The sequence below is a fragment of the Nomascus leucogenys genome, chromosome 10, assembly GCF_006542625.1.
Source record: "Nomascus leucogenys isolate Asia chromosome 10, Asia_NLE_v1, whole genome shotgun sequence".
Classification (NCBI taxonomy): domain Eukaryota; kingdom Metazoa; phylum Chordata; class Mammalia; order Primates; family Hylobatidae; genus Nomascus; species Nomascus leucogenys.
Genome location: NC_044390.1, coordinates 34,705,335 through 34,732,884, shown reverse-complemented (window position 1 = coordinate 34,732,884; position 27,550 = coordinate 34,705,335). Strand labels below are relative to the sequence as shown.

General features: G+C 38.5%; 1 protein-coding gene across 3 annotated transcripts in view; it reads right to left on the bottom strand.

Moving 5' to 3' along the window:
* PTPRB (protein tyrosine phosphatase receptor type B) overlaps positions 1-27,550 on the bottom strand; it is a 122,232-nt gene that overhangs the window by 57,602 nt on the left and 37,080 nt on the right. For all 3 annotated transcript variants that reach the window (XM_003259537.3, XM_030819987.1, XM_003259538.3), the window contains 7 exons: positions 22,823-23,101; positions 21,243-21,500; positions 19,084-19,347; positions 16,754-17,023; positions 13,802-14,062; positions 7,846-8,112; positions 3,218-3,481 (listed from right to left, as the gene is read on the bottom strand). In XM_003259537.3, the coding sequence (XP_003259585.1) occupies positions 3,218-3,481; positions 7,846-8,112; positions 13,802-14,062; positions 16,754-17,023; positions 19,084-19,347; positions 21,243-21,500; positions 22,823-23,101 (1,863 nt within the window). The remainder of the gene's footprint in view (positions 1-3,217; positions 3,482-7,845; positions 8,113-13,801; positions 14,063-16,753; positions 17,024-19,083; positions 19,348-21,242; positions 21,501-22,822; positions 23,102-27,550) is intronic.

Genomic DNA, 27,550 nt, shown 5'->3' with positions numbered 1-27,550 from the left:
GTTGGCTACCTTTCAGTGAATTCATGAGGTGGGGACCACATATTTTGATGTAGGTTATTGTCAAGGTCCTAGCTTTTATTTAGGTAGTGGTTGGTTTCTTGTGTACATGTTAAATTATTAAAAATTACTAACTAGATGCCTAAAAAGTAAAGGTGGCAGTTGATGCATGGTTTCTTTTTTCTTTTCTTTTTTTTTGAGACAGAATCTCACTCTGTTGCCCGGGCTGGAGTGCAGTGGTGCGATCTTGGCTCACTGGAACCTCCGCCTTCTGGTTCAAGTGATTCTCCTGCCTCAGCCTCCCAAGTAGCTGGCATTACAGGTGCCTGCCACTACGCCTAGCTAATTTTTTGTATTTTTAGTAGAGATGGGGTTTCACCATGTTGGCCAGGCTGGTCTCGAACTCCTGACCTCATGATTCTCCCACCTCGGCCTCCCAAAGTGCTGGGGATGCATGGTTTCTTGAACCAAGAATTATGATTAATACAATTTTGTACATGTGAGGTTCTTTCTAATATATAAACAAAACCATTCTGTATATCTGTGGTCCCCTCCCCAACCAGTAAATAAATATATGCATGTTACTTAGGAACACTGTGGAATAAGGCAATTCTGTATTTAGAGCATGATATTAAGGAGATTTCATTTTTCCATTTGGGGCTGAATTTTAATTCAACAGTAGGCCACAGATTCATTACTATTTCACGGTAACTGGACATTATACATATTAATGAGGAGCATTGAAAAGAGGCATGAACTCGGATCCAGGGTACTAAACTCTTGTCCCAATACTAGCACGTCCTCTAGGCCTGTACAGCTGCTCTCTGTATTTGGTATATATTAGGGGTTTCTGATCTGACCACATGCCAAGGCTGTGTCCAATTTTTCTCCTCTACTTTTTCTCAAATCATGAAATGATCCAGAAATTTCAGTATTTTCGCTTAGAAGCTCCATTTTCTCACACCTACAAGTTGCATTAGCATCCTTTGTTGCCTTGTGTTTACTGATTAGTGTTTGGAATATAGCTCACCACAGATATGGAGCAAGAACAGATATGCTTTCTCCAAGATATTTACCTAAAACCAATTACAGTGTTGTTAGAATACAGTCATCACAGAGTTAAGGAGAGGAAATTATGAAGTGGCATTTTATGCATGGGCTAAGAAAGGTCAATGATCCAGGCAATTTGCTGAAGGCAAAGCAACTATTACGGGAAGAAAAACCTGGCTGAATATCACGTTAAGTCAATAAGGAGCTCTCCAGGTGGAACGGGGTAATTTGTGGAGACCTGCCTTGCTACACAGTGAGATGATGTGATACAGAATTAGAAATATTGGTATTTTCACCCAAAATGTAGAACAAGAGCATCAGAAATGGAAAAGGGCATTAAGATAATCAGCCAAAATCATCAAGAGAACAACTCAGACATGACTCTCCAGTTAAACTTATTTGTCAGGGGCAATGATTTGCCTCCATTAGTCATGTACCAAGTCCAAGTTCATGCTGGTCAAGGAGTCAAGAGGATGCACTGAATAAAGAATCACTTTCTTGCATTTTAAAACAATCTCAGCAAAAGACTTTGCAATATTAAAGTCATACGGATAGGAAATCATCATGCATTGACATTGGTAGGAAGCAAGGGGTTGGTAGTTAGGTAACACATCCTTTAATTTCTGGTGATTTTTTTATTGGCCCTAATGTTTTTTTTTTTTTTTTTTTTTTTTTTTTTGAGATTTCTGTCCCAGGTGATGCAGTCATCTGTACTGAGCCCCTCCGGTCACGCCATCCCCCAGCCTCCCAGTACTCGGCGCCCCCACCCGCTATTTTTTTTTTTGTAGACGTTCTGTTAAGGATCTGACCTGTCTGCTAAAGTGTAAATAGCACCCCAGATAAATCTGCTTTTCAGATCTAAGTCATTATTGTGATTGTCAGTGTAATTGGGCTTAAAATTATTCGAGGGTAGGGATAATCTCTTTATATCCCTGACTAGTGCTCTCGGATACAGCATGACGGAACGGACAGCACTGGAGCTAGGCTGAGCTCCACTACCAGTCAGCCCTGCAACCATGGAGAAGCCACACTCCCACTCCTTCTCTGGGACTTCCTTTATATCCTAATGAGGAAATAGGATTAGATCATTCTAAGGACCCCTTCAATGCCAGCATCCTGTAACAATATAAATCAGAGGTTCTTAGCTTTTTGGGGGTCACAGAAACCATAAGAATCTGATAAAAGCCATGGACTGTTTCTTCTCAAAGAAATGCATATACCTTTCCTACCCCCAGCAATCTCATAAACAATTTCAGGGGTTACTACATTCCTAAAGTTTCCCACGAACCATGGACTCCCAGGTGGAACCGCGATCTAAGTGATTTCTGATTATTCCTTTGCCAAATATTTACTGAGTGCTTACTAAGCCCCAGGTCCTGTGCTAGGTAACAGGATAAGGACAATTGTCTCAGAACCTTATGGAAAAACTGACATTTTAAAATACAGAAATCAACCCATAGCTTAGTAGGAAACATCTGACAATGTATTGATGCCAACCTTAAGCAGAAATCTCAGGTATAAACCCCAGAAAGCATAAATATATTGGGAAAATGGTAGCTATTTAGATTTAATTCTTTCCAGCACATTGGACCGAACATTTGTTTCCTTTGCTAACATTTTTGCTCCCTAGTCCCAGAACCACAAAGGTTCACATTTTCACCTTGTGTGAAAAAGGATGAATAGTGGTTTTCACCAACAGACATTTCAGGATGGATTTTAGGATGGAGAGCTTTGTAGGCACTGGAGTCATTCAGAACTGGGTTTAAAACCAGGATCTGAAACATACTGGCTGTTTAACAAGGTAAACAGTTGGGCAAGTTAACTTGACCTCTCTGAACCTTGGTTTCCTGATCTGTAAAATGGGAATAATAACAATGACTACCTCAATAAGGAGTTCATAAGGGTTAGTTATAGTTAAGATATATAAAGCCAGGCCCTAGCAACCATAAACGGGAATACTTTTTACGCTATTTGAATATGATATAAATTCTAGTCACACAGGGTCTGCTCACATAAGGAGTTTCTTGGGGTAAAATATGAAGACTCCATAACAGTTTTGTGATCTCAAGGGCCTTGCATCCCATCATTACAGAATTGCTATAGCTCTGTGGTGCCCTGAGCCACATGTGAATTGGTTCTTACGGAGCCCTGAACCTTCATACAGCCTTACCTGTCCGCTCTTGACTGAAGGAGTGATTTTCATACTTGCCACTCCTTGTAGTTATGGTCACGGTGTAGAGGCGGCCTGGGGTGAGGGAGCTGAAGGAACATTCTCTGACAGACTTGGCAATGACAAGGGACTGAACCACCTTGCCATCATGAGACAATGTCACCTCGTAGTTATCCACATCTCCGGGCGCCGGCAGCCAGGAAACGCTGAGGTAGTCATTACGACCGGAATTGTTCATCGTTACTCCACTCACACTGGAAGGGACTGTGATTTTGAAAGGTGGGGGGGGATTCAAAAAGAAAAACACAGTCAAAAGTTTGAATCGTCTATTGCAGTCAGCACAAACCGTGGATTCAGGAGATCTAATTTGATTACATAAGCGGTCAAGGAAGTGTGAGGATTTCACTCAGCTTCCAGAAGCTGAGTGTTTTGACATCAGAAGACTAATCAAAATAAAAATGTCAGGAGGCCTTTGGGATGCCTCGTAAATACAAGGATGCCACTACTGCATTTTTATGGGGTTGCTGTTTGTAAAGCATTTCAAGTGTAGGCATCTTTATAGGATGTTTTAGAAGGTTCCCTGTAAGAAAGGGAACAAATATTTCAACAATCCAAATGAATCAACTTGAACCAAACTTCCCAGTAAAGCAAAAATGTTTGAGTGGAAAGGGGAAGAATACGATAGCTTTTCTAAAGACCTTAAACTGGGATAGCTTCAATTTTCTTGTGATGAAGTTATTTATTCCCGGGAAGTAACAGCTAACACAACCAGAGGGACCGTTTTCCCTTTGCAAGGCATTTCCTGCCCTCTAGTGGTAAGAAATAAGCCTAAAAACCTATCTTGGAAGTAAGAAGTCTGGAAGCTGGACCAACCAAGGGCAGAGAGAACTATTATGGCGATAATGGGTTTTCTGATGTCAACTATAATCATTTGCTTATATGAATTGGGGATTAGTGTCACAAACGTTTACTGAGAACCTACTATTTGCCAGGTATACAAAAATGAAAAAGGCATGAATGTCTTTAAGAAGTTCTCTGGCTGGATGTATAGTCAGCAAATTAGTAATTGCAATATTGAGTAAAAGTTGAACCACTTATCAGAAATAGGTGCCCACTAAATAGTACTGCCATAAATGAATATAGGGTTAAAATATTACAGTATATATGAACTGCAATACTGTTTTAATCATTAGTTGATTAACTTAACTAAACAGTTTCATATGATTGTCAATATCAGTACATCACTTATAATGGACAGGATTTGGCTAGATGACTTCTGAGAATCCTTCTAATGTAATATGCTCAGACTTTGTGAATTAAGCTCCAAAGCATACCTTATACTTAAAAGCACTTATCCATCACTAAAAATTATAAACTGCATTCTAGTGAACAACTCTGGTAATGTTGATCCACATATATGGACATTTCCTAGATATAAAGTTGAACTTTTTAGCCAGAAGATTTATATATTGGTACATCTCTTCCTTCCTTCCTTTTCTTTCCTTCTTTTCTTCCTTTTTTCTTTCTTTCCTTCCTTCCACCATCCAACCATCCATACATCCTTTAGTTGCTCTCAAAAGCAACTCGTTATGCTTGTTTTTAAAAACTGCTGGAAATATTTGCAACTACTAACATTTTATTAGAAAAGACACAATTATCAAAAGTTTTCACAGAAATATGATTCACATGTTTAAGAAAAAATAGATACAAAATTTGTTTTTCCTTTAGGATGAGCATTTTCTCAGATTAGAATTAGATTTGTTAAGTATATCTAATATCTTTAATTTTAAATATTCTGCCATCTTATCTGGGCTGGGAGGGTTTATTTATATGTTTCAACTCAGTGGAAACAGGTGAAATATAAGAATACCTTTCAAAATTATTTTAATATTGACTAATAATTCAGCAATTTGAGGAGATGATAAGGATTATCAAGGCCTTAGCCACTGAATTCTTCACAATTGATTGTGTACAAAATACAAAAATTTACTAAAAGGGATTATAAAATTATAAAAAAAAAATAAAAAAATATTAAAATTATTCTATATGGCTTTATACAGGAGTCTCCCATTTTCCTCCTTTATCATGATAATGTGTACTCTTCATATGTTTGAGTAAAATAACTCGTGCTCATATTTATTCATATTTGATTCTCTCCTCAAAATTTTATGACCATTCTTCAAAGAATTTCTTGTCCCTTTTTTGAATGCTTCTATTATATAATATGGGTCAAATACTTGTACCTTTATTCTAATTAAAATATAGGTGTAAAAATAATTGTAAGTCTCACTTATTTAACGTTCACAGTTATTTCAAGAGATAGCACAGACTAGACTATTTTAGTAGCTCACAATAAGTTGGACAATCCTTGTCGTATATAAAATGAGAATCAACCTGTGTGGCAGAATATGGTTCCCCGACCATTTCCTTTTCCTCTTGACACACAGCTACACTGCATTTCTCAGGCTCCCAGGCAGTCAGATGTAGCCATGTAACTGAGTTCTGGCCAGTGGAATGTGGGTGGAAGTGAAATGTCTACTCCCAAGTCTGATGAGTTGTACCCCTCCCCCACCTCCATTCTCTGGAGAAATGGGGAGAGCTCTGAGGACCTACAGCAAAGAAGAGCCACCGATGGTAGGAGACTGGATCCCAACCAATAGAGGCACCCAATCATGAACACCCACATTATACAGTGTCTAAGCACGAATTAAATCAGTCTAATGTGACTGATACAACTGCAAATCACTGGGAAATGAATGCAAGGTCGTCCTCCACTCCTCTCCTCAGTTTTATTATTTCTCCTTCCCTATTCTGACACCCAGGGTAGGAGTGAATTATTGTGTGTGGAGTGAAACACAGAAGCTTAGGGAAATAAGTTAATGGCAGAGCTAGGACCAAAACCTAGGCCTCCTGATTTCCATGCTAAGCTTTTCAGCTCCCTACCCCCAAGTGTGCTACACCAATGGATGGTGCCAAGAACCATTAAAAGAAAGGAAAGAAAACATCAGGGAGAAAGATGCAGGTGACGGGCCGGGCGCAGTGGCTCACACCTGTAATCCCAGCCCTTTGAGAGGCCAAGGCGGGCGGGTCACAAGGTCAGGAGATCGAGACCATCCTGGCCAACAAGGTGAAACTCTGTTTCTGCTGAAAGTACAAAAATTAGCTGGGCATGGTGGTGCGTGCCTGTAATCCTAGCAACTCGGGAGACTGAGGCAGGAGAATCGCTTGAACCAGGGAGTCGGAGGTTGCAGTGAGCCAAGATCGTGCCACTGCACTCCAGCCTGGTGACAAAATGAGACTCCGTCTTAAAAAAAAAAAAAAAGATGCAGGTGACAATGTCAGCTGTCATAGAATGAGGGATATGGGCGTACACCAGTGAATTTCTACCAAGACTATGAAACATCTTCTCAGTGACTTCATTGTTCTTCTGGGAGAGTTAATGAAGTTAATGTCCTCTGGGTTCATTAAGTAGGTGAGATTCATGATTTTGGAAAGAGATGCATCTATGATGCCTGCAGCTGATAAACAGAATTTGAGTGTTGAGGATGCAGAAGGAGAAGCCTGAAATCCAACTCACAATAATTATATAAAATTAAGTAGACAAGGCCCCACTAATAATTATCAAAGCTTCTATTGGGTTTATGTAATTTTTTTCTTTCTAAGAAACGAACATACATTTTATATATCATATATATTAATTTTTTATGTTCTTTCATTGTATTACGTAGAAAATTCTACCTCCTTCCTCGGTGCCATGGCTCCCTGACACACATGACCATAATGACACTTATTTGTTTACTTAGCTTTCTAACAGGGAGCTCTTAAGGTCGAGGAAAATTTTTTAGATAGCATATTAAGCACTTAACGTTGTTTATGAAAATATATGAGACCCGGAAATTAGATCAACTCCACCTCTGACCATATTAACTGGAGATCATTTTCTTTTTATGTCTTGCAAACCAAGAATATAAAAGAGTGAAAGATGCTTTCTTTGGGAGGTTTATTTTGTTTTTTATCCATTATTGTTTACCTTAACTGGGACATAAACATTTCAAAGGAAATCAACTGAATAGGGGGATAAGTCTAGGCATCGAGTGAGGAGCTCTTACATGTTCATTGGAGATGTTAAAATATTCAGCCGGGCATAGGGGCCCACGCCCGTAATCCCAGCACTTTGGGAGGCCGAGGCAAATCACCTGAGGTCGGGAGTTCGAGAGCAGCCTGACCAACATGGAGAAACCCTGTCTCTACTAAAAATATAAAGTTAGCAGGGCATGGTGGCACATGCCTGTAATCCCAGCTACTCGGGAGGCTGAGGCAGGAGAATCGCTGAACCCAGGGGGCAGAGGTTGCGGTGAGCCGAGATCACGCCATTGCACTCCAGCCTGAGCAACAAGAGCGAAATTCCGTCTCAAAAAAAAAAAAAAAATTCAGCATTTATTCTCTCTTGCCATCACCCATCGCCCAATTTCCATTCCATATACCTTCTGGATGGCTAGCTTTTATGAAACTTAGCTTTTATGAAGGCCAGGGATGAGTCTGACTTTAGGATATTTCTATAATATTCTGATAGGGGTCTCATGTACTCAGATCTTAATAAGTCACAGACACATATCTCTACTTCTTACCTGTTCTTCCCTCCACCACCACTTGTCGGGAAGAGATCCCTCCACTCACTGTTGTTACCACCACGGAGTACAGGCTGCCGGACTTGAGAGAGTGGAAGCTGTATCTGCTGGTCTCACTGGAGATGCTTTCATTTTTAATGACCACATTTTCATGGATCAGTAAGACTTGGTAAAATTCTACGTCTCCTTGTGCCTGGGTCCAGTTAGTAAACAGACTACTGGTCATTCCTTGGTTGGCCACATGCAAGTCAGTCACTTGGGCAGGCACTAAAACAGTAGACAGAAGAAAAAACAAATGACACTTAGTCACCTTAAGAAAGTGTGAGAAAAATGAGTCAAAAAATGGAGACAGACTTGAAAGTGCTAAAAATAATTTTTGTGTTGTTGCTATAGACTCTCAGTTCTATTTCCTGTGGCATATGGAGAACTACTCCTCTAGAGAGGCTCTAGTACTTTGAAAAAGCTGCTTATATAGGGAATCGAAATTATTTAAGATCCTAAGATGAGATGATGCATGCTTATTAAGTGGTTTTGATTTTAAATTTTAGATAATGAAGGCTATTTTTGAAAACTGCTTAGTTAATGTGATTTTATCTGTCCTTACCCCACGAGAATTCAAAGCTATCTAATCTACCTGAGCCAATCACTGTTATGGGGTGGTATTGGGAATTCCCTTCAGTCTGGTGATTATGGTCTAGCAAACTGGTTAGTTCTACACTGGCACATTCTCAAAGGGGCTGTTACTATACATGAACATGTGATAATAATATAAATTATAATATATATTAAAAATAATAATGATAATAACAACAACTACTGAATGCCTACTATGTGCCAGTTATGAGCTATATGTCTCATAAAGGTTACATTATTTGACACCCATTCAGAACTCTATAAAGTTGGTTTTATTATTCCATCTATTAATGAGGAAACCAAGGATCATAAAATGTAAGTAATTTAGTCTATATCACAGTGCTAACAAATAGCCAACCTGGAACTGAAAGCTAGATTTGTCTAACCCCTAAGCCTGTGTCCTTTTCCTAATTAACAACATTTATTACTTCCAACTTATCGTTTAACAAATCTCATACACAGATCTTGAAGTTGGCACTTGGTCAATATACATTCTTCTTTGTGCCTCTTTCCTGAATTATAATAATCAAAGGGATTGGAACCTTGGCACCCCTCTTTCTCAAAGTTCATTGACTTCTGGATTAAGATACAAAAGTGTTCATTAAAAAAATCCTACTGTATATGGATCAGATTCAATTCTAAAGATTCAATTATAATTCTAAATTTTATGTGAAAGGCAAACAGCTACAGTGGCCAAAGCAATTTTGAAAAAGATGAATAAAGTTAGAAGACTAACACCACCTGATTTCACTAAAAATCTTGTGATCAAGACAGGATAATACTGGCAAAGGGCAGACAGAAACATAGATTGATAGAACAGAATTGAGAGCCCAGAAATAGAAGAACAAATATGCTATCTATGGATTTTTTAGAGACCCAAAGGCAATTTCATGGAGAGAAGATAGTCTTTTCAATACATAGAGGTAGAATTATCAGATGTCTATATGCAAAAAAAAACCTTCACCCATATCTCACATCATATATAAAAATTAACTCAAAATGGGTCACAGACCTACATTTAAAATCTAAAACTATAAACTTCTAGGAGAAAACCTTTGTGACCTTGATTTAGGCAATTATTTTTAGATATGACACCACAGCATGATTTATGAAAGAAAAAAATTGATAAATTAGGCATCAAAATGAAAAACCAACAGAAAACATTTTGACCAAGGACAAACAAACAATCCTATTTTAAAATCCGGCAAAATATTTGAACAAAAAACTTACCCAAAGAAGATAAATGGGTGACAAATAAGCTTGTGAAAGGATTCTCAAAGCCATTAGACATTAGAAAAAGGCAAATTAAAACCACATGAGATATCATTATCTTATTATAATGGCTATTCCATTAGAATGGCTAAATTTTAAAACAAACTGCTAATACCATGTACTACATGCTGAGAATACGGAGGAAGTGGAAATTTCATACATTGCTGGTGGGAATGCAAAATTTTACAAATACTTTGGAAAGCAGTTTGGCACTTTTCTACAAAGTTAAACATGCATTTACCATATGACCCAGCAATATGGGTGGTGGGGATGATAAAAATGACCTTAGGTCTAAAACAATGCCTTGGACTTCCCTTTCTGGCAGTATGATAGGCTAGATACCATGAAAATCCTTCTAATAAACACAACTATACATATTGAATAAAATATGAAAGTGTAAATGAATGACTTGTCAGGAATGTAAGGGATTCTCAAAGGCCAAAAAGTAAAGGATAGAGAGGTAATTGGATCATAAAGCAAACTATTGTGTTGAGAGCACCTTTCAAATGCAAATGTAAGCTTTGATTTTATAGCACTGCAGGATATTGGAGAAAGGAGGTAAAGTGTAGATTTTTCCAGGCTGAAGAAACTCATAGGTGACCTTGCATAACATTGGAAAGGCTACATTCTAAGTATAAGTGAAATAAATAGTCTCTCTTTACTCCCCATACAACTTCAGCCTTCTTAATACTGGATGGAGAAAACAATTTCCTCTGAGAATTCATAACCTTAAGATAGTTTCAATGTGTTTGCAACCTGAATTTATAAAACCCAAGTGATCAAAAAACCTAAAATTGACAATTTAGATTAAAGTAGGTCTGGTTTGATAGTAGTCTTGTGCACCTGAAAGAATCAAATGAAAATTCTTTCTGAAACTCACCTTCAAACATGGCCTTAAATAATTTCCACAGAATAAAATTCTAGGGAAAACGAGCTTACAGTAAAAAGAAATCACATACATTTAAAGAAATAAAGCAACATAAACAAAAGGCAGGAAAATCAAAAGACAACAGAACTTCTGAAGATTTCAGCTCTTATAATTATCAGACATAGGATGGAAAATAAACATTGTTAATTTGCATATAACAATACAGGAGGGGAATGAAAATATAACTAAAGAGCAACAGAGCACAACATAAATTTGAAAGAGAGCCAAAGAGAATGCTTAAAAGTGAACAATTAAAATTTAAAACACAGTGGGTAGATTTTAAAATAGATTAGACAAAGCTGAAGAAAGAATTAATGAAATGAATCAAAGATATGAGAAAGTTACCTATACTGTAGTTCAGAGAGAAAACGCATGGAAAATATGAAATATATTGATGTGTTCGTATACGTGTGTTCTAGAATACCAGAAGATGACAGAGCGGGGAATGGAGAAGGGGCAAGAGGCAATATCAGAGAGTTAATAGCTGAGAATTTCCAGGATTGTAGAAAGACACTAGTTGGAAAGTACAGAAATACCAATCAATCTTAAGCAAGAGAAACAAAAAGACATATATCTACACCTTGATCATTATTGTGAAACAACAGAACCCCAAAGGCAAAAAAGCAGTCATAGCAAACAGACTCATAGAGAAATAAAAATCAGACTGACAGCTGACTCAGCGCAACAATAAATCCCAGAAAGACTAGAATAATATCTTCTATGTGCTGAGAGAAAATAGCTTTAAACACAGAGTCGGAACTTAAGGAAAATATCTTTCAAGACCGAGAGCTATATAAAGATGAGAGCTATATAAAAATATGCCCAGCAAAAACAAAATTTGAGAGAGTTTGTCCCTAGAAACTCTCAATGAAGAAATTTGAATAATGTTCTCCAGGATAAAGGAAAATAATCCCAGATAAAACATCTCAGATGCAGGAGGAAAAAATGAGAAAAAAGGTAGTAAATTGGTAGGTATATCTAAACAGATGTTGACTATATAAAGCAATAATTATATTTTTGTGGGATCAAAAGAGGAGAGAAAAATAAGATACAGGACAATAGTATATACGTTGAAAAAGGAATTTTTTTTTTTTTTTTTTTGAGGCAGGGTCTCGCTCTATCACCCAGGCTAGTGTGCAGTCGCAGGATCTCGACTCATGCAACCTCCACCTCCTGGGTTTAAGTGATTCTTATGCCTCAGCCTCCCGAGTATCTGGGATTACAGGTATGTGCCACCACTCCCAGCTAATTTTTGTATTTTTAGTAAAGACAGTGTCTTGCCATGTTGGCCAGGCTGGTCTTGAACTCCTGGCCTAAAGATCCACCCATCTCGGCCTCCCAAAGTGCTGGGATTAGAGATGTGAGCCACGGTGTCCAACTAAAAAGGGAAATCTTGATGACTTTGCTTCCAATTACACGGAAAAAATGAAAGCAATTAGAAGATAACTGCTCACCCTACAACGATCCACCTATTGGCATCTGCACCCACATATTCTCTCTTTCCTAGCTGATATGGTTTGGCTCTGTGTCCCCACCCAAATCTCATCTTGAATTGTAATCCCCATATGTCCAAGGAGGGAGGTGACTAGATCATGGGAGTGGTTTCCCCCATGCTGTTCTTGTGTTAGTGAGTGATTTCTCACAAGATCTGATGGTTTTATAAGGGGCTCTTTCCCCTTTGATCTTCATCACTTCCCCTCCTGCCGCCTTGTGAAGAAGGTGCCTGCTTCCCCTTCACCTTCCACCATGATTTTTAAAAATTAATTAATTAATTTTATTATACTTTAAGTTCTAGGGTACATGTGCACAACATGCAGTTTTGTTACATAGGTATACATGTGCCATGTTGGTGTGCTGCACCCATTAACTCGTCATTTACATTAGGTATATCTCCTAATGCTATCCCTCTCCCCTCCCCCCACCCCACAACAGGCCCCAGTGTGTGATATTCCCCACCCTGTGTCCAAGTGTTCTCATTGTTCAATTCCCACCTATGAGTGAGAACATGCGGTGTTTGGTTTTCTGTCCTTGGGATAGTTTGCTCAGAATGATGGTTTCCAGCTTCATCCACATCCCTACCAAGGACATGAACTCATCCTTTTTTATGGCTGCATAGTATTCTGTGGTGTAATATGTGCCACATTTTCCTAATCCAGTCTATCATTGATGGACATTTGGGTTGGTTCCAAGTCTTTGCTATTGTGAATAGTGCCACAATAAACATACGTGTGCATGTGTCTTTATAGCAGCATGATTTATAATCTTTTGGGTATATACCTAGTAATGGGATGGCTGGGTCAAATGGTATTTCTAGTTCTAGACCCTTGAGGAATCGCCAGACTGTCTTCCACAATGGTTGAACTAGTTTACAGTCCCACCAACAGTGTAAAAGTGTTTGTATCTCTCCACATCCTCTCCAGCACCTGTTGTTTCCTGACTTTTTAATGATCGCCATTCTAACTGAACTTCCACCATGATTGTAAGTTTCCTGAGGCCTCCCTAGCCATGTGGAACTGTGAGTCAATTAAACCTCTTTCCTTTATAAATTACCCAGTCTTGGGTAGGATTTTTATAGTAGTGTGAAAACAGACTAATACACCAGCTGACATTGAGGTTAGATTCCCCATGCTCCTTTCTAAAGCCAGTTCCTTCACTTGTGCTCTAGATCCCAATACCTCTTGCCTACTCATGGAATAACTGCAGCAATTCTTCCCTCTCACTTTACATCATCATGATTTCCCTTCTACATCTTCTAGATCATTCCCTCCAGCATAAAACATGCTGTTATTTCTTCTGCCTTTAAAAAATCATCCTCCTTTCAACCATAGTTCCCCTTCTGGATGCTGCCCTACTTCTCTGCTCTCCTTGACAGCAAAACTCCTTGAAACGGTTGTTCTTTACTCTTTTTCAAGTTTAGCAAACTAAATCCAAGCAAAGTAAAAAGAAGGAACTAATAAAGATAAGAACTAAAATTGGTAAAATAGAAAACAAACACAACAGAAAGGATCCATAAAACAATGCCCAGTACCTAATAGGCAGTTAATGAATACTTGTAAATTGCATGTTAAATAGTAATTCAGCAGACAGAACACTTTAAAATGTAAAATTTATAAAGGTTACTACCTGTTCTTCCTTTTACTGAAGAGGAATTTTTTAAGTCTCCACTAATACTGGTGACTGTAGCCATGTATTTTCGTCCAGGCACCAGGTCAGTAAAAGTGAATTCTTTGGCATCTTTGGAGAGTGACTTGTGGATCAGTAAGAGGTCTCTGTCAGCTAGGGAAATGATGTATTTCTCCCATTCTGCTACAGGGGCCTGCCACATGATGCTCAGTGAGGTTTCATTGGCATGTTTGACACGAAGCTGGAGGACAGCCAGGGGGACTGAGGAAAAAGCAATGGAGACTTGGGTCACTGATGGACTGAGGCACATTCATAGAGTATACTTTTGAGAGTTCTCCTCTTCCATCCTTAAGAGTGTTTCAGTTCAACATTTGTTTTACGAATGTCTCTGAGCATTAAAACAAAATCTTATCACAAAAAACTTTGTTCATGTAACCAGAAATACAGACTCAATTAGAAAACATCTTTCCAGAAGAGTCATTGATTTTTGACTATATAATACTTTATCTTTTTATATGAATTCTGTAATACAAAAATATTTACTCCAATCTTGTCATTCACAAAATCACAAAGAAAAGTTCCTGTCTGAGTATTTAGGTGGAGTTAGGAGTATTTGTTACCCCCATAGGTTGAGGAGAACAAGTGCAACTTTCCCTCATTTCTGAGGTGGGGGACACTGATGTGTTCATGGAAGGGCGAGTTGGCTGGCAATAATAGCATCTAACTGAGGACTTATCTCAAAATTGATTCCTTTAAAAGGTTTTATTATTACAATTTCTAGGAGACATTAAGAATAAACTGTTGGTTGGGCGCGATGGCTCACATCTGTAATCCCAGCACTTTGGGAGGCCGAGGCGGGTGGATCACTTGAGGTCAGGAGTTCGAGACCACCCTGGCCAATATGGCAAAACTCCATCTCTACTAAAAATACAAAAATTAGCTGGGCGTGGTGGCTCACATCTATAGTCTCAGCAGGAGGCTGAGGCACGAGAATTGCTTAAATGGGGGAGGTGGAGGTTGCAGTGAGCTGAGATGGTGCCACTGCACTCCAGCCTAGGCAACAGAGCAAGACTCCGTCTCAAAAAAAAAGAGAAGAAAAGAATAAAGTGTTGCTGCCTTAAATTATGAAAGAATCAAGTATTAAAAATTTTACTGTAAATTTTGCATCCATAAATTTTCTATAAATCCATTCTAATTGAGTCCCTAACTCTCCATCTTCCTTCTTCAGTGTAGAGAAATAATTTGATTATTTACATCGAGGCCTACTTCAAGTTACCTGAATAAGGTAAACTGGAGACACAGTTTAAGAAAAGTTTGGGCTGGGTGCAGTGGCTCATGCCAGTAATCCCAGCACTTTGGGAGGTCGAGGCGGGTGGATCACTTGAGGTCAAGAGTTTGAGACCAGCCTGGCCAATATGGTGAAACCCCATCTCTACTAAAAATGCAAAATCAGCCAGGTGTGGTGGCACATGCCTGTGATCCTAGCTACTTGGGAGGCTGAGGCAGGAGAATCGTTTGAACCTGGGAGGCAGAGGTTGCAGTGAGCCAAGATCGTGCCATTGCACTCCAGCCTGGGCAACAAGAGTGAAACTCTATCTCAAAAATAAAAAAGAAAGAAAAAGAAAAACAAAAGTTTGGCCTGGCACCGTGGCTTATGGCTGTGATCCTAGCACTTTGGGAGGCCAAGGTAGGCGGACTGCTTGAGGCCAGGAGTTTGAGACCAACCTGGCCAACATGGTAAAATCCTGTCTCTACTAAAAGTACAAAAATTAGCTGAGCCTGGTGGCACATGCCTGTAATCCCAGATACTTGGGAGGCTGAGGCACAAGAATTGCTTGAACCTAGGAGGTGGGGGTTGCAGCGAGCTGAGATTGTACCACTGCACTCCAGCCTAGGCCTGGGAGACACAGCAAGACTCTGTCTCAAAATGTAAAAATAATAAATAAATAAATAAATAAATAAATAAATAAATAAAAAGTTCTCCTGAGAATTATGCTGACATGCTGAGAGCCCCTAATGTTCTGTGATCTTACATTTCCAAGTCATTTGAGGTGAGTGATAAAATATTGGAGATGACAGAGACACTTGTCCTGTGAAATACTAAAAGTTGCTTAGTTTAAGCTGCTGTAGGTCTTTGATCATCATCCAGTGGATATTAATATTTGGAAGATGAGGATATTACTGCAAGACACAGTTGGCAAGCTAAGTGGGTGTCATGATCCTTTTCTTTGACATTGTTCTAAGAAGAACAGTGAATCCACGTAGTTATTTCCCTATTATCAGGCGAACTAAGAGAGAAGGTATTTGAATTTCACTCTAAATATGGAGTATTTCGCATTAGAAGGATTATCAAGGAAATGTTGAACTTAGAAGTGCAACTCTCTTATTTGACAATATGAGTACAAGTATTTGACAGTATGAGGATACTGAAACATGAATCTTGGTATTCTTGCTGTCACGATTATATTGCAAAGCTTTGGGCAAGTTATAACCCCTTTGAGTCTGTTTTCTCATTTCAGTAGCCTTATTCTTCCCTTCCCTAAAATCCAAATATATCCCTCTCGACTTTAATCACTCTTCCTTGGTACCTGAAATCCCCACATTAGTCAACATGAGGTCAAGGCAGTGGTTCCGTAATGCTGATCACTAGCAGAACGTTCTTGTTTTGTGGGAAGGGTTAGTCTTTATTTTCAGAATGTATCCATCCTACTCTTTTGGTGTTTAAAATGGCTTTCTTTCATGAAATAATGGAGTTATTAGTGGAAGTGATTTTAAATGTTCTAATTTGACAAATTAGGTGTTAGAAACCCCATGTTAGCCTTAAAGTCCTTAATATCTCAAATTCAGAAAACACCAGGGTATGATATTAGCAGTTATGGCAGTTACCTGGGTTACCTGCGAGAGGGAACAAATTACTCTTCCATTGTTATTAACATCTTCTTATTTGCCTACCTGTCCTGCCTTGGCAACGCTCAGAATTCTTCAAATTTCCACTCTCAACAATGACTTCCACCTCATACTGTCTTCCCGGTACGAGCCCCGTGTCATCCAAGACATACTGTGTTTCTTCCTTTCCCACAGTGATGTTGAGCAGCACCACAGAATCATTGAAGAGTAGGATCCGATACTGCTCCCAGTCTCCAGCAGGGGGCGACCAGCTCACCACAAGAGACCTCATCCTGCCATTATTGTTTGCCTCCAGGTTTGCAACTTTGTCTGGAACTAAATGGTGAAATGATGTCAAAAAGGAGATATTACAGACCAAAAGTAAGGATAGTCATTTACTTTTCTTGGGCAGCAGTAGATAGGAGACACAATATCTGCAGTTCAAAACATTTCTATCCCCTCTTGATGTCTGTGGATTGCAAATGAGTGTTCTTTATTTTGGAGACATTTGACACACAAGAAATGTCTGCTAAAATCATTTTAGTAATACCAGTAATGTAATCTTCTGTTATAGTGTTAATAATCTAGTGATACGTGGCATCCTTTGGAAGAGATATTGGATGTCGTGATCATGAGGCATTCCTTTCTTTCTTTTCCAACTGAAAAGATTAATGTTCTTGCAAGATTAAGCTTTTTTTTTTTTTTTTTTTTTTTTTGCTTAAAAACATTCAAGGTCTCTCTATAATCTACAGAATAAAATGTCAAGCCCTCTGCTTACATTTTTGGCTCTTTCAGTTCAGACCCCATATCCTTCCAGTCTTAACTGAGACTACTTTCTGCAGCCATCCTCTCTCCTTCCCTAACCTTTGGAAAGCTGGCCTCCAGTTGTATGTTCTGTAGACCTGCAAGTCTCCTGGGCCCTTCTGCCTCTGGGCCTTTGCTTATTTTGTCCCCTCCACCCCAAAAGCTCTTCCCTCTTTTCCCTGTTTGTCACAAACGTTACATCTTTTAGGTCCTTATTAAAGACCATTTCTATTTCTTCCAAGTTTTTTTTTTTTTTTTTTGAGACAGGGTCACACTGTATTGCTAGGCTGGAGTGAAGTGATGCAATCATGGCTCAATCACAGGGCTCAAGCAATCCTCCTAGCTCAGCCTCCTAAGTAGCTAGGACCACAGGCACATGTCACCATGCCCAGCTAATTAATTTTTTTTTTTTTTTGTAGAGACAAGGTCTCATTATGTTGTCGAGGTTGGTCTCAAACTCCTGGGCTCAAGCAACCCTCCACCTCAGCCTCCTAAAGTGCTGGGATTATAGGCATGAGCCACAGCACCCTGCTCCCATTTCCTCCAAGTTTTTACTGCTCTTATGAAAGAAGATTTTATCTTTCCTTTTTGACCATATAGCTCTTACTTCAGACCTCTAATAGCAGACAGAATGGACTCTGGAATCAAATAGCCTTGTTCAAATTCTAGCTCCACCACTTACTGGCTGGATGACTATGGACAAATTATTTGACCTCTTTGAATTATCTGTATAATGGTAATAATAACAGGACATCTCTCAAAGTTTTGTTGTGAGAACTAAATGAAATAATGGGTATAAATTATTTAGTCAGTGCCTGATACATGCAAGTATCAATACAGTCACTATTATTAAAATGTACTATTTTTATTTTTGTACATGTGCATATTCCACGTCTGTGTGATTAAAATGAAACTTTTCTAAAGCAGGAGTTGGACAATTTTTTCTGTAAGGATCAGGTAGTAAATATTTCGGGTTTTGCAGGATGCATATGGTCTCTGTCTCATCTTTTTCTTGTTTGTTTGCTTATTTGTTGGTACAACCCTTTAAACATGTAAAAACCACTCTTAGCTTGAGGGCGAAAGAAAATCAGGCCACAGACCAGATTTGGCACCAGATGGGGTAGTTTGCTGGATCCTGCCTTAAAGGCAAGTAGCATGTCTTATTCATTTTAACAATAGTACGGTAATTTACACATATAAGGCACTAGATAGATAAGTGTTTGAGGACATAAATTAATAAAATAATGTAAAATAATGTATGGAAAACATGGTTAAATGCTAACTGGTTCTCACTGTAAGAATGAATCAGAAATGTTTTATATACTGGTATCAGTGCTAATGCATTTATGATATGTAAGTGATGTGACATGAAAAAGCATAAGACAGAAACAACATGCAGATCATTCAGAAATCCAAACTCATTTGCCTAAGTGACTCAAAAGAATGGGCCATACTCCAGACACCTTCAGTTACATAGGCTCCACTTCTCAGACTGGGAAAGAAGTTTTCCTGCTAACTTATTTTGTCCTATTTTAAGGTGGATCAGAGAGTGATTTGAGCAACCAAGGAACATTCTGGAGCCCAAGACTCACATGTTCTGCCCACTGCCATCTTCTGAGCAGACAGTTCACCAGAGACACAGCTGACAGTAACTTGATAAAGTCGTCCAGGGGCTAACTCTTTAAAGTGAGTTTCAGTAACCCGAGGTGCTAATACTCTGGATTCCTTGATGGTCCCTTTGTGAGAGAGGGTGATATTGTAAGAATCCACATTTCCAGGAGGTCTTTGCCACTTGACTTTTAGAGAGGTCAAACTGCCATCATTTGTCACCTTCAGATTTGAGACTTCCATGGGGGCTAATTAGGAAAGAACAGAAAGGAGACTTTTACTCAGGATCTCTCACCAGTCCTATGGTCAAATTTTGACCTGTAATTTTATTTCTGCAAACCACATTCCTTGCTCTGGAGAAAACAAGCACTTCAAGAGGCAAACATTATCCTCTTCAGATGGTGAAAAAATAAAAAAAAAAGTTTTAAAGAGGCAAAAAGTAATGTTGTAAAACCAAAGGTAGGCCATATACCTAGTGGCAAGGCCAAAACCTTGGCAGGCAGAAGCCTGGATTCTGGTTCAGACTGGGCCATTAGTCAGCTGGGAAACTCTGGATGGCTCTTCTAGTTCACTGAGCCTTATGGTGTTTCTTATTGGCAAATGAGGCTAGGTCAAAGACCTACAATGGTCCTTTCCAGTTCAGAAATTCTTTAAGTGGAATGCACAAAGAGGTCTGCCATCTGCCTCATTTCTTATCGCCTTTATATATTAATATTCAGTAATATTGAGTACATAGTAAATAGATCAATCAATTGATTGGTAATTACAAAATTTTATGTGATAAAACTACTTTAATTTTTATATTAAATCATGATAAAGTTAATGAGTTGTGTTACTACTTCATCAAAGGAAAATGATTAAAAAGGAGATACCCTTTGGTTAATACTCTTTCTAGAATATAAATTAATGAAGCTTCCTTAAAAGAATGGGCGGCCGGGATCAGTAGCTCACGTCTGTAATCCCAACACTTTGGGAGGCCAAGGCGGGTGAATCACGTGAGGTCAGGAGTTCAAGACCAGCCTGGCCAACATGGTGAAACCCCGTCTCTACGAAAAATACAAAAATTAGCTGTGCATGGTGGCAGGCGCCTGCAATCTTAGCTACTGGCGGGGGCTGAAGCAAGAGAATCACTTGAACCTGGGAGGCCGAGGTTGCAGTGAGCTGAGATCGCATCATTGCACTCCAGCCCGGCCAATAAGAGCAAAACTCTGTCTCAAAAAAAAAAAGAATGGGCATAGCACTCTGATTTTGCATAAGGCAGTCAGGAATGCAATTTGCTCTTGATGTACATAAATAACTTTTAAGAACATTTTTGGCCAGGAATAGCTACATATATTTGAGGTGTGCTATAAAAGGTATGTAAATGTACGGGTGTCCTCAAATATCTTTCCCACCAGCCTCCTATAGTTCCAGAAACTAATGTCTAAGGTGCTACATATATTAGAGTTTCTCTTAAAATTACATAACTTACCAAGAGAGGAGATTTAATTCACACATTAGACTTGCTAGAAGCATTAGACTCTACTAAAATGTAAGCACTGTGAGGGCAAAGACTTTGGCTCTCTTGGATATTATATCAGCAATGCCCAGCATCTAGCTTACATTCAATAACTATTGGCTGAATGAATGAAAGTTTGTATAAATTACTCATTAATACTTAGCATAGATTCATTTATTAGTCTAGGGTAGGCTGTGGGAATAGGTCCTGTGGTATTGGGTCCCAGGTCATGTGGTTAGATAGAAAATTTTGGAAATGACTATCACACAGGAGTAGGGCTATGTATAGCATGGAGAAAGTAACTCTGGTTCTCTGTGAGTGATGTCATAAAGACAGTGGATGCCTGGTTAAGAAAAGGAAGTAGGAATCCTTAGCAAGGAGATGGAGTATTAAAAAGAGAAGAAGAGAAGCTAGGTCCATATCGTAATTAACTTTGCCTACTTCAAAATGTTGCCAAGGGCTAGCCTAAACTTTAGAATGAAAGAGAATCCTTCTTTTTCTGAGTAGAAAAGTGGATACGAGTCTTCTATACCTTATAAGAATTTCAATTTGTCCTATATTACGTTATTCATATAATAAACTTGATTTATTAAACATTCTCTTGATTTCACTTTATTCTTCTTCAGCTAGCTAGGGGGAACTTACCTGTCCTGACTAGTTTCCACCTGTAGTTTTGCAGCCCTGCGGCCTCAGTCACAACAGTGAGGTTGTAGAGGTAGCCAGGGGTCAGCCCGTGAAAAGCATAGGAAGTAGCATGTTTGTCCACAACACCGCCATGAACTAGGATCCCTTTATCCATTAGCATCAGCCGATATCGTTCCACATTCCCAGAACCATGGGACCAGGAAATCAGGAGAGAATTGGCTTTTGTGGAAATACCAATATCTTTCACTGGAGATGGCACTAGTGGGATAAAATGCATGTCCAAATGTCATTCATAATTCCCTTATAGGAGACATAGACACATTTAATTAGAAGTCACACATTCATTTACGTTCCTCTGTACATCTTAACTTGGTAACAGCATTAGTAAATAACAGGATTCTGGAAATTTCACTGGAACTTTGATTAGTGCTCTTTTCAAAGACTGCAGCCTCAAGTTACATCATAATTTACTTGTCTGCCTCCCCTACTTAATAGGTATTAAGGTAGCTTTTGCCAGTGAAGTATATAACATTGCACAGCAGTAAGTGGAAGAGAGAAAGGAAAGAACCATAGAAGATGAAAAATGGAGAGGAAGATTTAAAAAAGAGAGAGAAAATGTGGCACATATACACCATGGAATACTAGGCAGCCGTAAAAAAGGATGAGTTCATGTCCTTTGCAGGGACATAGATGAAGCTGGAAGCCATCATTTTCAGCAAACTAACACAGGAACAGAAAACCAAACACTGCATGTTCTCACATAAGTGGGAGCTGAACAATGAGAACACATGGACACGGGGAGGGGAACATCACACACCGGGACCTGTTGTGGGGTGAGGGGGATAGGGAAGGGATAGCATTAGGAAAAATATCTAATGTAGATGACGGGTTGATGGGTGCAGCAAACTACCATGGCACGTGTATACCTATGTAACAAACCTGCATGTTCTGCACATGTATCCCAGAACTTAAAGTAGAAATATCCCAGAACTTAAAGTATAATAAAAAAATTTAAAAAGAGAGAAAATGAGGGGAGAGCAAATGACATGAAAGACATGTACTTTATGGAAGGAGGTAGTGATGTGCCATGTATATCATAACATGTGGGTGCACAGATGGCTTATTTTTCACCACGTCGAAGAAACAAAGACTTGTTTCAAACATAGGAATATTTAGGAAACATTATGACTTGATGTTATGAGAAGAGTATACAAAGAATAAAAACATCTTAAAAATAAGTTTTATGGCACAAACTTAGAAAATGGGGCAGAAAGTCTTGTTGCTTTGGATTTGAGTTAGAAGGGCCATTAGAGAGTATCTATTCCAAATTGGAGAAAACTCCAGTTTCACAGAAGTCCCATGACTTCTTCAAAACCACTCAACAAGTTACCAGCATAGCCACGCATCCTATTTTCAGTCCAGTCTGTCCACTGTATCCCACAAGCTCCTTTTAAAAATTTAACTAATTGCTAATTAATTAACTTTGCTCTGGAGTAGCAATCTTACTCCTATTCCTTGAATAAAGTATAACTTGAAAAGTATCCTATTAACTACTCAGCTATAAAATAAACAAGTCTTACCTGTTGATCCATTGGTATAAACTGAAGAAGAATGTTTTCCTCCAGAAACAGCTGTGATGGTAATATTGTATTTACTACCAGCAGTGAGATTGAAAAAAGTGTATTCATTCCATGAAGTACTTTCTTGAATTTGAACCCCCTGTATCTTTTGGTTATTTTCATCAAATAATTGCACCTCATACGAGGTGACTTTTCCGGAAGAAGGAGTCCACCAAACATGCAAGCTGGTTGAAGTCGTCTTCTCTTTACTGACTCCAAACCTAGCAGGAGGCAAAGGATCTGCAAGGCAAATACAAAAAAAAAAAAAGAACATGGCTTGAAGACTTTTGCAAATAACTGCTTATTTTACTGCAGTCCAGGTTCATTTTTCTCAAAAATCTGTTATTTGTGAAATAAATTGGCATTTTGCTTCACTTCCAAACCTACCCTTCCACTTTCTTAAAAAAAAAAAAAAAAAAACCCATTTAGCTACTAGTCATATGAATTCCTTTTTCTACTAAAACTTTTTTTGTTGTTGTTAAGGTAGCTCTGATCTTGAAAGTCCAAGCAAAGTTATATTTTCTTTGGCTTGCAGTTTAGCAACTTTTTCAAACATTGACAAACATCCAGGTTATGCCTGGATAAATACTGAAGATCTCAACAGAAAATACAGATATTAAGAAATAATTTGAAATATACACTGAACTTCTTCCTAGGTTGTAGAGTGTTGGTGTCTAGTATACATAACTTTGGGTGGTTTTTAGATATTAGACAACCACAAAAGATACACATCTGATTATAAACCTAGGATAGGTTTGCTTACCAAAATGGATTCTCCCAGTAGCTGGGATTCCCTATATCCCTAGATTTTTTTTTTTTTTTTTTAAGATGGAGTCTCGCTCTTGTCGCACAGGCTGGAGTACAGTGGCATAATCTCGGCTCACTGCAACCTCCGCCTCCCAGGTTCAAGCAATTCTCCTGCCTCAGCCTCCCGAGTAGCTGGGATTACAGGCACACACCACTGTGTCCGGCGCATTTTTTTTATTTTTAGTAGAGACAGGGTTTCACCATGTTGCCCAGGCTGGTCTCGAACTCCTGACTTCAGGTGATCTGCTCGCCTCAGCCTCCCAAAGTGCTGGGATTACAGGTGTGAGCCACCACATCCGGCCCCCTATATCCCTAGATATTTAAAATCTCAATTTTGGGGCACTTTGGTGCTGCCAGAGCACCCAGAGTAAGTGGGAATGGGCAAATCTTGCACTCAACTGTTCACCTTATTTCAACTCTCCAAGCCAAGGATCAGTTTGAGAAGACCTGCTTTGCCTATGTTGAATCTCCACCATTGAAATTGAATAGAATAAAAAGCATATCAGGGTTAGGAACTAAGTCAATGATATTTAGTGAGCAGCCATTCTTTTGGTACGGTGGGGAGTAAAGTCTAAGAAATAAGGGGCTGCCCCTACCCTGAGTGCTGAGAGTAGAACTAGTGAGAGACATCTTTATGAGAAATTTTCAGAAATCCAACATGGTTCTTGGTCTAGAAAGTGGGATCAAGACATTGGAGGCCAATATTGAAGGGTCCGGTCAGATATTATAATGGCATGGCTATAGAAACTTCACTACTTCCTGGTAGACTATACTGCGCTCACAATATAACCCCAGGAATTATAGACCCTATTAGAAGATATAACCTTCTTATATGTTTTAAGATGATGTTCACTTGTAATTAACATATAAAAGAAATAAGATAGCCTTACTCTATATTCAAAAGGCAGTTATAAACGGACAACTCATAAGACTATGTATGGCTGACCAATAGACACCATAGGCTTAATAGAGCCTATGAAATCTAATGTTTCTGTTTTATGCTATGATTTATGCTAAGTATATCATACTGCAAAATTATATATGCCGCATTTATAACATCAATAATTAATAATAACATAAATGTTAGCTGACAAGCAAGCTGAGGCAGCAGTAACTATGACAAAAATTAACAGAGGGCCGGAAACACAGGTGAGCTTGGAAGACAAGGTTGCATGGTTCACACCACAGCACAGCCCTTTGGTTCACCTGAAGAACATATGTTCTAGAGTTTGACAGCCCGGGCTTGAATTGGGCTCTCCTGTTTGTAGCTGTATGCTTTGGGCAATTCCTTAACCTCGCTGTGCCTCAGTTTCCTCATTTATGCAATCCTGATAATAATATCTTTTTAGTAGAATTGTTATGAAGATTACATTGCATATTATATAAAAAGTAGTTAGAACTGTATCTGGCATGTAGTAAGTGCTCAATGTTAGCTGTTATTATTATTATTATTCCTATAATTAGGTGAAAATATTGCCACAGAAGCAGTGAAATGTAATGGCACACAGCATGGGCTTTGGAGTCAGAATTAAATTCAAATCTCAGCTCTAACAAAGTCATGAGACTTTGGGCAAGCTATTTAACCTGTCTAAGCCTCCACTTTCCTATCTGTCTGGGGAGTATAATAATAATACTTATATTCCAAGGCAGTTTTGAGAAGTAACAAGATATAGAGGAGACTATGAGATTCTAATAGCCAGTGAAACTCAAGAACAATGCTGTGGTACCCAATTGAGATAATATACTTTTGCTGAAGTGGCATTTTAAGGACAAGGGTGAGAGGGACAGCTGCTTCCAGTGACAGTTCAAAAGGGATCAATACTGTCATCTACATGTACTATCAAGCCAGATAAAAATTTTAAAAAATAATGTTATGATCAGTAGAATCTAAACACATATAATCCACAAAATATGAGATATAGAAATAAATTTTAAGGTTGCGTGTCTAGAGGGTGAAGTTCAGAAATGCAGACTTTATCTAATCTTTCTGAGCCAGAAAACAAAACAGTCAATCCTTTGTACATCCGCTAGAACAAAGGAACAATGAGACTGGGAAGTGCCTGGGCTGCGAGAACCTGCAGTGGAAACAAACACTTAAAACCCCATTTATACTGTGATAAAGCCCTTTGCTGGCAGTTGTCCACTATTGCTATGCATGCTGCAGAAACTAAATAGTTTTCAGACTCCCTTTAAATCTAAGCCCAATAAAAACTCTGATGGATTTAAAAAATTTTCAAAATTTTATTAGATACTTCTATCAGGGGTGCACATTTCATATAATATCTCTGTGTGTGTATGTATTAAATATATGTGTATATATATATATATATGGAGACAGAAAATTTTTAATGCTACTTGAAAATTTAGTCATGTACCTATAATCTTCTGATCATATGACAGATCATACATAATTAGGAAATCCTACTTGACTTATATAATTTATGCGAATGGTTAAAGGTATCAATGCACAGATGTGTGCATTTATAGCCTCTGGTTTTTCCACTCATCACACTCATACACATAGTAACCAGTGAAGTATTAAAAAATATGAGAACTAGTAATAAATCAAATCAAAAATAATAAATCAAAGTTTTAGTCTTGATTAATATATCAATATTTATCATTAGCCATAAATTTAAAGCACTTTGTACTTCTTGGTTCCCAACAGACCTGAAATACGGAATGACAAACGCATAGTCAAAATGAATAATAACAGTAAGTTCTATAATATTCATTTTATATACTTGAATAAATCTACCAGCACCAGAAAGCCCCAGAGTTCCATAAGCAGGCTTGACGTCAACACAATTTTTCTGTTCTCAAAGGAAAAGACAAAGTATGGCAAAATTCCTGAACCAAAATGAATTCTTTTTTCCTTTTCTTTTCTTTTAAATGTGACTTAGGAAGCCAAGTGTGATGATGTGTGCCCTTAGTTCCAGTTACTCAGGAGGCTGAGGCAGGAGGGTTGCTTGAGTCCCGGTATTGGAGGCTGTAGTGCATCATAATAGTGCCTGTGAATAGCTACTGCACTCCAGCCTGGGCAACATAGAGAGACCCTGTTTTTTTTTTTTTAATGTTATTTAGAAAGAGAAAGAAAGCTATATTTATAGCACAAATAATATTTGCTTCTTAATTGTTTTCGTGACAGCATGGTCATTAAAACGTTAGTATTTATTGATATAGAAGTGTCCAGACTCTTTAGAATTAGAAGTGATTGTATTTGCTATAGAAATAAATTCAACCTTATAACAAAAAGGGCAGCCAATCCATGGGTTGGTGCCAAAAGCTTTTCTTAAAGGCATAACAGCACCACATTACATCTGTATAGGACCTGATAATTCACAACGTGCTTTCTCAGTTGGAACAGGGGCTCAGAGACATTAAATGACTCACTCATGTTGTATGGGAACAGGTAGTACAGTTGAGCTTCCAATACCTGTCTCTAAATCGTGTTTTCTTTCTATCACACCTTAGTTGTCCTAGTGTGGGAAATGATGTCATGAATTGCATATGCAGTGTAATGACAAAAAATAAAAATAGATGTCTATGGAAAATGATAGGCATATTTATAGAATTTTTCAGATGTTGGTTTGCTATTGTAGCATAGTCAAAATGAGTAACAACCGTAATGACAGCTAAATCTAATTCTGTGATCATGAAAGTTCCCTTTTTGAAAATAATACTTTTCTTGCCTGTTCCCTTTTTTCCTTATTTTATTGCCTTTACCTGGAGTCCCTTCATTTTGTGTTGGATTACTTTGAAAGCCTTCTAAGTGTCTTCCTTATTTTCTTTTGAGACAGGGCCTTGCTCTGTCACCTGGGCTGGAGTCCAGTGACGTGATCATGGCTCACTGCAGTCTCAACCTCCTGGGCTCAAGTGATT